Source organism: Citrus sinensis, chromosome 7, assembly GCF_022201045.2.
Source record: "Citrus sinensis cultivar Valencia sweet orange chromosome 7, DVS_A1.0, whole genome shotgun sequence".
Lineage (NCBI taxonomy): Eukaryota > Viridiplantae > Streptophyta > Magnoliopsida > Sapindales > Rutaceae > Citrus > Citrus sinensis.
In genome coordinates, this window is record NC_068562.1 from 8,883,473 (window position 1) to 8,895,666 (window position 12,194).

A 12,194-nucleotide genomic window follows, 5' to 3' on the forward strand; every position below is an offset into this window, starting at 1 on the left:
AAGGCCCAATACGCTGTTGTGTTCCTACAAATATTTCTCTTTCTAACCACACAATTACACTGATTGTGATTGACAATATATAAATTATTCTTTACATAGAAAATTTTCATTTTTATTTTACTAAAATTTATTGGAGAATGAAGTGGAAAACAAAAGTGAAACTTTTAATGGGGTGGGGATGAGGAGGCCCATTGCCATCCCTTATAAAGCTTTTGAGAGAGAGGGTTTAAAAAAATAATCAAGAAATTGGGCCGAAACCAACACTTGAAATCATTCCGATAGTGACCAAAACGACCTCGTCTACAAAAACTATGATGTTGATGATCAAAACGATGCCGTGTACCACTTGGGTCTTCTTCTATCCACACGCTGTCACAGAACGCTGAAGCTTGATTCCTCTTCGATGTCGATTCAACCGAAGCTCAATTGTTTTATTTGCTAGCTCGTCACTCTTATTTCACAATGTAAGTCTTTAAATTCATTTCATTCCCTTCAATCATCTCATAAAAAAAAATACTGTTTTTCACATTTTTATTAAATTAAAGTATTTACATTTCATGGCTTGTAACTTCTCTTTTCCTTCTTCACTATCACTTGATATTTTTCCCACAAAACCCAAATCCAAAAACCCTAAGAACACACAAAAGTTTCAATTTTGCACTCCATTTTCATGCAAAAATCAAATCTTTAATCCTGAGAATGAGGATAGAAATAAAAACCAAAATTCAAAGAGACCGCATTTGGGTCTTTTAACAATACCTGTAACGCTTACTATAATCTCCACCTCACTTGCACAAAAGCCTGCTTTTGCTGCTACAAAAGTGGCCTCAGGTAAAAAGAAAAAATCTCAGAAAAAAACTCAAGAAGCATTAACCCCTGAACAGCTGAAAAAATGGTCAAAAGACTTGCCTATTGTGTCAGATAGGATTGCGTATACTGAAATTTTTAGCTTGAAAGACGAGGGTAAGCTTAAACATGTGATTAAATCACCTAGTGGTAGTTTAAGGCAAAAAGCAGAGCCTGTTTTGGTAGTTTTGGAGGATTCTAGAGTTTTAAGAACTGTTTTACCATCATTGGATAGTAATAGGAAGTTTTGGGAATCTTGGGATGAGTTAAAGATTGATTCTCTGTGTGTTAATGCGTATACGCCGCCGCTTAAGAAACCAGAGGTGCCTAATCCGTATTTGGGTTTTCTGTGGAGAGTGCCTGCTTCTATGTTGTCGACTTTTAGGCCTAAGAAAGAGTCGAAAAGGGCTGCGGAGATTAGGAGAGCAAGGGAAGAGCTTAAGAGGCAAAGGAAGGAAGAATTGGAGAAAATGAGAGAAGAGAGTGAAATGATGGAGAAGGCTATGGACATGCAAAAGAAAGAGGAGGAGAGGAGGAGGAAGAAGGAGATTAGGTTGCAAAAGTATGAGGAGTCACTGCAAGATGCAAGGGACAATTATCGGTATATGGCAAATGTATGGGAGAATTTAGCAAAAGATTCTACTGTGGCAACTGGACTAGGGATTGTGTTTTTTGTGATTTTTTATCGAACAGTTGTGCTTAATTATAGGAGGCAGAAGAAGGATTACGAAGATAGGTTGAAGATTGAAAAGGCAGAGAGAGAAGAGAGGAAGAAATTGAGGCAGTTGGAGAGGGAGTTGGAGGGGCTGGAGGGTGCTGATGATGAGATTGAGCAAGGAGAAGCTGAGCAGAACCCACATTTGAAAATGGCTATGCAGTTCATGAAGTCAGGGGCGCGTGTTCGACGTGCATATGGTAAGGGGCTGCCACAGTATTTGGAGAGAGGCGTGGATGTGAAGTTCTCAGATGTTGCTGGGCTAGGGAAGATACGTCTTGAGCTTGAGGAGATTGTCAAGTTTTTCACCCATGGGGAGATGTATCGGAGGAGAGGAGTGAGAATACCAGGTCAGATTCTTCAACCCTAAGTTATTTTGCTCTCTGAATATTTGCTACAAAATTACAAGCAGTTCATGCTTGAGTGGACTGTTGGTGCTTAATCTCTGGTCTAATCATATTTGCTTAATTGATGTCATGGCCTGAAGAGGATAGCTTTTCTAATAATTTTTGTTTCTCCTTAATTCTATTAGTAAACACGCTCTTCATCTTCTATTCTTAATCAGGAGGCATACTTCTCTGTGGTCCTCCTGGTGTGGGGAAGACACTACTTGCAAAAGCTGTGGCTGGTGAGGCAGGTGTGAATTTCTTCTCCATTTCTGCCTCTCAGTTTGTGGAAATATATGTTGGGGTTGGTGCTTCTCGTGTTCGCTCACTTTACCAGGAGGCCAAGGACAATGTAAATGCTATTTCTTGCTTCTTTTCCTTAGAAATGGTTCTATAAAAAACGATTCTTTTGGTCTAGTTCCCTCTGATTTTGATTAACTCTATAACAAATATCAACTGTGGCTTTTATGTTTCTTTCAGACTAGAACACATCTTGTTTTAGAATGCCCTGCCTTTTCTCGTACATCGTTTGTTCTTCATCATTTTTATTAAAAATCTGAAATTATGATCTTCCATCATTTGTTGTTGATCTGTGTAGGCCCCATCAGTTGTATTCATTGATGAGTTGGATGCTGTTGGAAGGGAGCGTGGTTTAATCAAGGGTTCAGGTGGACAAGAGCGTGATGCTACTCTTAATCAGGTTAGTTGGGACAATATTGATTACGATTTTTTTCAAGTAGACTTAAATGTTTGTATTGAGTGACTTCTAAGACTGTCCCAGTAAATTGACGCAAAATGTTGCTGATGCACTGTAGCTTCTTGTCTGCTTGGATGGGTTTGAAGGAAGAGGGAATGTGATCACTATAGCTTCCACAAATAGACCTGATATTCTAGATCCAGCCCTTGTGAGACCTGGACGGTTTGACCGTAAAATTTTCATCCCTAAACCTGGCCTTATTGGTCGTATGGAAATTCTGAAGGTAACAATTCATATTTGTCTTTTTGTAATATATGCTGATGTTGACATTGCAATAAATTTCATTGTACAACTCCCTTTGTAGATTCCTTTTGTTTAGATTGCCATCTCTTCGTTTTCATATTTTCTTTCATCTATTTTAGGTCCATGCTCGTAAGAAGCCAATGGCTGATGATGTAGACTATCTGGCTGTTGCTAGTATGACTGATGGAATGGTTGGTGCAGAACTAGCTAATATAGTTGAAGTTGCTGCTATTAACATGATGCGTGATGGAAGGACTGAGGTAGTAGCTGCTCTTGCAGACATTGTAAATTTTTGGTTAATTATACTATATTTCTATATATCTTCAATTTTGTAAAAGACTTTGAGGAACTAGGTGCCCAACCAAAATAGCTGTGAGAAATGAGAACTAGGAACTTGGCTGCTGTTAAATATTGTATACAATATAATGAATGGGACTATATGATGGTAGTGACTTTGCAGTAATAGGATTAATTGCTTTTATTGTTTTGTATCTCTTATAATTTGTATTTTCCAACCTAAACAATTTATCCTGGATGCAAAAGTATATTTCTTAATGGTAATATTAAAAGACATCCCACTTTCAATGTGCATAGTTCATTTGTTTTAGTACCTTTCAGTTATATTTTGACAGATAATTGCCCTCGTGGATTGCAATGTGTTAGTAACTAATGCATTATCAAGTCTGTTCATTCTTCTTTATACATCTCAATTCTCAATTGGGAAGGGAATGGGTTACTTTTATACAGGTGGATTGTACAGATTGTCTCCCCTTCCCCTGCCCTATTTTCTTCTTTTAGTCCATCTTTTTGGTAGCCCCACCTCTGTATCTCTTCTATCACCTTTTTTTTTCTTTTATTTCCATTCGGTATATCTTTCTTAGTTTCTTCTCAGAAAGAATCCATTTTCATTTTCATAGATTACAACGGATGACTTGCTTCAAGCTGCACAAATAGAAGAGAGGGGAATGCTAGATAGAAAGGAGAGGAGCCCTGAGACATGGAGACAAGTCGCAATCAATGAAGCAGCAATGGCTGTTGTAGCTGTGAACTTCCCTGACCTTAAAAATATTGAGTTTGTATGGTCTTCACCCTTTATTCCTTTTTACGTGTGTTCTCACATGTACTGTCACATACTTATTTCTTTATTTTTTTGAGAAGCACATGGTTGTTAATTCTGCATGGCATCAATTGATAAACATATCCACCTTCTTTCAGTTGGCTGGTTTTAGAGCTTTTTGTCACAGGATGAGTTCTATTGCGCAGCAACCCGTGCGGCTCTTAGACGACTTCCTAGCACACAAGTCGCTAAGTAAGCCTAGAACACTTCTAAGCAAGAATGCTTGCGGAAAATGCTAGAGACAAGTAGAGCAATGCGGCCAAAATATATTTTATTACACACAAAGAATAAATTACAAGAGAGCTAGAGAGCTTGTGTGTGTGCTTGAGTGTTTGTGTGTGTGGTGTGGTTGGTGGGCAAATGAGGGGCCTCACCCCTATTTATAGACTTGGGTGCAAGGTTCTTGAAGTTTCCATGCAACTTGCACAAATATCTCCTAGGGGCTAAGTGAAAAATCCTAGAAAGTTCTAGCTATTTACAAATTGTAGAGAAGTCTAGATCTTGGGCCTTGGTGGGTGATTTGCTAAGCGCACCACGGATGGCTTGTTATGTTGGCGGCCCACTTCTAAGCACATCCCGCTTCTAAGTGCATCCCACCTTTTGTGCTAAGCGCACCCGTGCGCGCGGAATTAGCCTCTGTTGGTGGCAAATTTGAGCGGCCCTTGACATTTTGGTTTCATATTATTTTCACTTGAGGGTAATGAAAATGTATTTTTCATATGACAAGCAGTTAGCAAGTAGAATTTTAATTTTACTAGCAGTTCTGTCATGTGAATTCTGATCCTGTGAGTTGCAGTTACAAAATTATTATGCATTACAGTTTCGTTGAATTGACATGTTCATGTTGATGGACACTTATTAACTGACTCATTGAAGATCTATTTTTTCCTTATCCAAATCTGTCTTCATTTGTTGTTAACAAATTCAAAAAGCACTTATGGTCTATTAATTTTTGGCAGGTAACGATTGCTCCTCGAGCTGGTAGGGAGTTGGGTTATGTTCGTATGAAAATGGACCACATGAAATTTAAGGAAGGTATGCTAAGGTATGTCTTACTTAAACCCGTCATTTCTTCATATATTTTACATTGTTATCAGGGCTATCAAAAATTAAAAAAAAAAAAAATGAGTGTGCATGTCTGGTTATTGTGAAAAGTATCATAGTGCACCATTTTGAAATGATCTCATAAATCTTGCCTGTCCTCTGTAATTACAGTTTCCTATTGTGTGGATTAGTTGTTTATCGTAGTTGCATGTGAAATCATTTCGGCTTTTGGCTGTCTCCTCTTTCTTTTAATATAACTTATTTCTTGGTAACGCAGTCGACAATCCTTGTTGGATCATATCACCGTTCAACTAGCACCACGTGCAGCTGATGAGCTTTGGTGTGGCGAGGGCCAGGTAAGGAAAACTTTGCAACATCCTCTGCTTTTTGTGGGGAATGTCAAATTGGCTCGTAGGGGCACTGGCATTCTTATGATGCTTTGTGCTGATTCAGATGTATCTCTATTGGGTTATGTTTATATTTTTGTAAGACTAAGTGTTTTGTACATGTAGTATCATTATTGATTCTGGTCCACTTCTCTAAGCTAACACTTGAAGTTCTCTTCTTTATCGAATCATTCCAGCTGAGTACAATATGGGCAGAAACAGCAGACAATGCTAGGTCAGCAGCACGGACCTTTGTTCTTGGTGGACTTTCTGACAAGCATTTTGGGTTATCTAACTTCTGGGTGGCAGATCGAATTAACGTATGATGTGTTCTTCTTACTTTTATACCTAAGGTTTTAACCTTTTAGCCTAGTCCAGTTGCACTATTGCTATTTCCTTTGAAATTTTCTCTGGCAAATCTTTTTGCATCCCAGTATTACTTCAAGCAACAATGGAGGTCGTTGTAAATTTGATAAGCACTTGTGTTTGAATTTAACCAAAAACTTTTAGTAAGTAATTTTTAAGTGTGAAAAAAGTATCTATGATGCGCTGCTACCCAAAATGGACTGAAAAGCTTCAGCATATGTACTTTAGTGGTCCCATAGTTTGAAAGTGGATATCTAGCTGTTACTAGTGGAGATGAAATCTTACTGCCCCTGCTATTAGGATCCCCTCACACACTATTCATGTGTGTGGTTGTAAGTTACAATACATGTAACTTAGAGTTTGCCTAGTATTGAAGACTATTATTGTTATAAAATATCAAGGGCTGTTCAAATATATGAATGCCTCGTAAAAGATTTTGTTCATACTGTTAATTCTTCTATGTATAATATTAATGCTGCATGACCTTTAATTTTCAGGAAATTGATACTGAGGCATTGCGGATTCTGAACTTATGTTATGAACGTGCAAAAGAGGTAATTCATAAATCTTATGACTTCTTAAGAGAAGCTCTTTGTTGCTACATTTTTGTACCCATATCTGTTTAAAGAATTGTATTCCATCCATACCAGATCCTGCAGCGAAACCGAAACCTTCTGGATGCTGTGGTCAATGAACTTGTTGAGAAGAAAAGTTTGACAAAACAAGAATTCTTTCATCTGGTTGAGTTGCATGGTTCCCTAGAACCCATGCCGCCTAGTATAGTTGACATCAGAGCTGCCAAGCGTTCGGAGATTCAAGAAATTATGACCACCCAGAATGTAACATCCATAGGAAGCAATGCATGAGCTAACGCAGAGATAAATCATATGACCATTACCTGATCTAGAGAGAAGCCGGAGCATTTGACTTGGGTATTGGCTGTTTGAAGAGCAGTAGTAATATATTGTTGAACGGCCAAGAATTCTGTCAGTGGCCGTGATGAGCAAGTGCAATAGTCATGGTAAAAAGCCATGGGCATGGATAGATTTCCGAAGCAATTTTGAAGATACGGCAACCTCTGTAAAAATAATTTGTATTTTCCATTTTGTAATTTGCAGTTGCAACTTATTCGTTGAATTCTATTAAGATTAATGATGCAAGCCACCAACATTTGTTGTACCAACACGCTTGTACAAACTGAGTTGACTTATATGGCAGGTAGGGATGTAATCAACGTAAAACTTTATTGGATTATTTTTATTCAATGACATACTTTGACAAATGGTTCAAATGACATGATACCCAATTCCTTTGGATGAAGAACTCCTTACATCAGAGTGGATGGACTCCTGATATTCATAATCTTCCTCATTTTGTTCCATCTTTTCCACTTCCTCTTCCTATTCTCTTCTTCCTTGGCTTTACACTGCCGGTCTCTCTTCCATTTCAATTTCATCAACCAGTGACGAATTGATAAAACCCCTAAACAAATAAATACAGATCCCGCAGTCCCACTGCAAATGGACACTGCAGCCTAAAATACCCATCTATCCTCCAGCCTATCCGGCATGATCACCTTTGTCCCAGCAACATAAGCCTTTGCCGTTGCCGTGAATGCTACAGCCACCCACATAGCTTTGTGAGCAACCATCAGCAGCCTCATCAATGATTTCCTTTGAAATGGGATTACATTAACTAGAACAATAACAATGCATAAAGATGTGAATAGCGCGATGTTGTTGCTTATTGTAAACACCTTGAATGCTGTCGTTCTTGCCACTGTTGATTTTCCCTTTAATGGTCCTTCTTGATAGACATGCCAGGAGGACTAATGGCTGCAGTGAAAGTAACCGTGCCAATCAAAATGGCTAATAGTGTAATTGTGTTCCGGGCATTTTGAAGCGCTTCTCTGTGAGCATCATATTGCTTATTGTGCCGAAACTTGTAGATATCAATTAGCTCTCGTCTGTGTTTCCGACTCTGATGCTTCTGCTCGTGCGAAATGATTCAGGGATTCATGTTTAATGCCTGGGGTTCAGATGAATTCTCTCTTTCTTCATTCTGAACTTCATCTGCTTCCCTTCGAGTAGTTTGTGCATTCGTTGTGGGCAAGTTCTGTGTTGTGCTGTTATTCAGTGCATCGCCTAGAGGCTTTGTTTGCCCATTACTCTCATGCTTCTGCTCATGCAAAATAATTTAGGAATTCATGTTTAATGACTCGGGTTCAGATGAATAATCTCTTTTTGCATTCCGAACATCATCAGCTTCCCTTGGGGTTGTTTGTGCATTCATTGTAGGCAAGTTCTGTGTTGTGCTCTTGCTCAATGCATTGTCTATAGGCTCTGCTTGCCCACTACCAACAGGATTTCCAGTTTTTGGAATCATTTCAACTTTGTACTCAAGTTCGTTGCCTGTTTTACCTCCTGCTTTCGCTATCTGCTATTTAAGATATTTTTGAGTATTTCTCGAAGGGTTTCCAGCTGCTGCTTGGTTGAGGATGTCAAGCGAAGTATACCCTTCATCATTCTCATGATTGATTTCCATTTTCTTTTTCTTCAGTATATATATCTGCTATCCGAAGCAAGGATGTTCAGTTAGGAATCGAAAATTTCGGATCATGAATTTTTGTGTACTGATCAAAAGTATCTTTTAATATGAAAAGTGCTTTTCATTTATTTATTTTTGTTGTGTTGGATGGTCGTTACTTAAGCTTTTGGAGTTTTTTTTTTATAAAAAAATAATAATAATTTTGTCTATATTTAAAAAAAAAATCAAATTTTATGTTTTCCAAAGTAAAAATTATACATATTTTTTAAATAATAAAATACTTTTATTCTATTTCATAATTTTATTTCATTCATTTCATATATAACAAAACTTTAAAAATTTTATCTTTTTTAAAAATTATATCAAATGCAACCTAACACTAGAGATGAAAAGAAAATTAAAAGTTCATCGGAAAACCAAGTGGCAATTAGTGTATACATATATTGAAGAGCTACCGAAGCTTCATTATATAAACACAAAAAAGCAACGAGAGAGAGAGAGAGAGAGAGACTAGATTGTGATCGACGTACTTGACAGTGGCTCTTGGAGATTGCGACATGTAAGATTGTGTTACCATTTCTGTTTGATTCATGGAGGAGATGGTTGTTACCGAAAACCTCTGCCAAGTATGTAAAGGCATGACAGTGATTAAATCTTAAAACAAGATGAAACACCGTTCCCAAATCGCACTTTGTGAGGACCAGAAACGATGGGCGGGCTGAAGCCACCAAAATCTTGGAGGATTGCAATATCTCCTTTCATGGCAGCAAGATGCAACGGGGAGTAAACAAAGTTATCAAATTGCATGGCAAGTGGCAACGTCCAAGTCCAGCCTTAGAAGCATCTTTACTATCGCCAAATGTCTTTTCATACAAGCATAATGCAAGGAAGAGTAGACCCTCAAAATTTGTCCAAAAAAAAGTTATGTATGTCTCACAAAAGTTAAATATAACCATTTCTGAAAACAAACAAGTCTCCGTGATTATGTCACCAACTACAAGGGCGTCGCTGTCCTATTTCCTCCAATAACTCAATATGTGATTTTATTACGTACGTACCTACTTGTCCTTTAGAAACTGCTACATCCAGAGAATTTTGATCCACATTTTCTTCTTCTGATTCCAGCAACCAGGGCTGATTCAACAAAACCTTCACTATTTCTAAATGCCCATGATAGCAGGCGATGAGTAATGCACTTAGCTTTTCGGAGTTCAACTTGCAAGACACCCATGTATCAGTTTCCATTAGCAGAATTACAAGCTCGGCCTTCCCACTGCGACGAGCTTCATGCAATGGAGTCTCACAGTTCTTATTCTTAGAAGAAACCATCTGTGGCAGCAGCTTGATAATTTCTTTTACCAATTTGATGCTTCCATACTTGTCGGCAATGTTTAATACTGTGCTCAGAGTTTAATATAATAATATCCACCTGCAATAGTAATTTGTCAATTAGGGGATTTCTGGAAAGACAATAAGGATGAAGAAGTAATGATTGATTTGCGTATATGTTTGAGTTTTATTTCACAAGGCTTAGGAAGCAGGTAAGCAATATAAGGATGAAGAAATAATTCTTCTTAGACACTAATATATCAACACTGCGACCTTGTTCACTTTGATAGATTCATATACATTTTCCAATCATATATATTCTCAACATGTTAAAACTATGAAAAATATTGAATTAGGCTGGAAATTCTACTGCAGAATATTGTACCTAATTTGTCTTTGATTGTTTTATTTGTGACAACCTGGCTTTGAGTTTTTTTTTTTTTTTTAAATTGTGGACGAGCAGAATATGTAAAATTAATTAGTCTGATCTCTCCTGTATGTTTTCATAATGAACTTCAGCTTTATTTTTTTCCCTGACAGAAATTTTTGCTTAATTACTTGTTACAATATTATAATTTTGCTTTAAGAATTTATGCTCCGAGAAAGTGGCCATTGATAGATTCATGCATATTTTAACATTTCCTGTGCATATTGATTAGTTCAACTGATAAAATTTATTGAGTTTAATAAAAAAAATTTAGGATTTGAATCCTACTCACATAAGTTGGGAATAATTTAAATTGCCGTTATGCTATGTTTAAAATATGAAAAAGAAAATAATAATTAAATTATCATACGAGTTGAATATTGATCCAATGATTGACTTGTGTTGGGTATATTACAGATTATTATCTCAACCTGCTACTCAAATGTCAACTGGTCATTGAATAAAAAAAAAAAATATTATAGCATCGTTATCATTTACAGAAACTAAAGATAGTTGGATAAAAGGCAGCTGCATATGTAATGTACATGTTATGCTAGCAACTATTTATAAGAAATTAATTATTGGAAAACAACTTGTTGATAATAAGGGAAGAAGATCACCACGACCAATGGAAATCTTCACTCAGAACTGATAAATCAAACATATATGTAAAGAAAATCTCAATACTTTATCAGTAAACTAACAAAATGTTCAAAATATAAGGATATCATAAATTCTCAAACAAATGATTCCAACAACTGGAATTAATCTAATAATAGAAATGAAACCAAATAACAAATATCATAATGATCACATCATAAATAATATATATATAGCTAGGTTATGGTAACAATAATAAGAGACATAAGGACTGAATATAGCAATGTCACTGAGACAAGTGATCCTGAACTTGGAAGCGGGCCCGGCGCTAAATATGAGTCCGGCGGGACAGCAATTGCCGGCGGTGATTGCGAGATCGGGTGCAGACCCATCACTTCAACGAGCAGTCGCTGGCCATTTTTGCAGTGATCAGGTGTGCCGCTAATGAAGTAGAAAGGCCCTGGCCTGTCAAGCTTGAACACACTCTTGCCGTTGTTGAATGCAACTGTTGCGTTACTTGAATTGCAGTGGTAGTAGCCCCATTTGTCCACTTCAAGTACTGAATCATTCTTGTACTCAAAGGCTGAACAATTTCCCCCAATAGAATTAATTTGAGCGTTATTAATTAATGCTTGAATATAGAAGATGATCAAGAGAAGAAATAAAAGAATAACTTACAAAGAGAGTCGCCAACATGAAACCTATTTCTTGTAGCCCACTGAGAATACGTGGCGGTATTGTTGTGGCCAGGCTCTTGCCAACCAAAATCATCACCCACTTTAAAATCCTTCACTGCTTCAACACCAAACCCATCATTCATGGAGACTAATGTCAATAATAAGAGCACACAAGTGCCATGGAAACTCAAAAGCGATGACCACATTTTTGTCTGCTTCATTTTCTTTAATTTTCCTCTTATAAACTTCAAAGCAACAATAATGGTAATAACTTGTAACATATGACTGAAGATGAATATATATACGATAGACAATCAAGAGAGTGGGTTGTGGCGGTTTTAGGCAGTTATCTACCGTTAAGGAGAACGTGTGTGTGTGTGCCACGAAGGTGTGGCGGTTAAAATTTTGTAGTTTTGCTCTGGAATGTTAATTCTTTATAAAGTGAAAGAAGAATTGGTCAAAAATGATTTAAAAAGAAATCATGTGAAAATTCTCATGACTTTTCTTAATTGGAAAACTTTAAACTTTTTTTTTTAAAGAGGATAGAAAAGTTTTTTGTGTTCCAACTTATTACTAAATCTTACATCAGGATGTATACGGAGAAGTTGTTAGGATCTATCTGTAAGTCCAATATTTTGTATAGTGAGTTTGTCTTTTTTTCATTTTTAATTAATAATAAAAGAATTTGTGATCTATAGCAACAATTTTGTATCATGTAACTCTTGTAAAATAGTCTCTTCCCTCAAATAATAAG

At 36.9% G+C, this 12,194-nt stretch overlaps 2 protein-coding genes and 1 pseudogene across 2 annotated transcripts; 1 reads left to right on the plus strand and 2 right to left on the minus strand.

Moving 5' to 3' along the window:
* Positions 1–311: 311 nt before the first annotated feature.
* LOC102628572 (probable inactive ATP-dependent zinc metalloprotease FTSHI 2, chloroplastic) lies at positions 312–7,154 on the plus strand. Its single transcript, XM_006465605.4, has 11 exons — positions 312–1,911; positions 2,127–2,299; positions 2,546–2,647; positions 2,763–2,927; positions 3,067–3,207; positions 3,865–4,023; positions 5,024–5,109; positions 5,386–5,464; positions 5,692–5,814; positions 6,358–6,414; positions 6,511–7,154. Exons 1-11 carry the CDS (start codon positions 558–560, stop codon positions 6,724–6,726), a joined length of 2,655 nt encoding a protein of 884 aa, XP_006465668.2. The 5' UTR covers positions 312–557; the 3' UTR covers positions 6,727–7,154.
* Positions 7,155–7,394: 240 nt separating this feature from the next.
* Positions 7,395–10,349, minus strand: LOC127898752 (ankyrin repeat-containing protein NPR4-like; annotated as a pseudogene).
* Positions 10,350–10,999: 650 nt separating this feature from the next.
* On the minus strand, positions 11,000–11,583 carry LOC102625003 (mavicyanin). Its single transcript, XM_006465677.2, has 2 exons — positions 11,442–11,583; positions 11,000–11,346 (listed from the first exon to the last, which is right to left on the minus strand). Exons 1-2 carry the CDS (start codon positions 11,581–11,583, stop codon positions 11,000–11,002), a joined length of 489 nt encoding a protein of 162 aa, XP_006465740.2.
* Between the last annotated feature and the right edge of the window lie 611 nt (positions 11,584–12,194).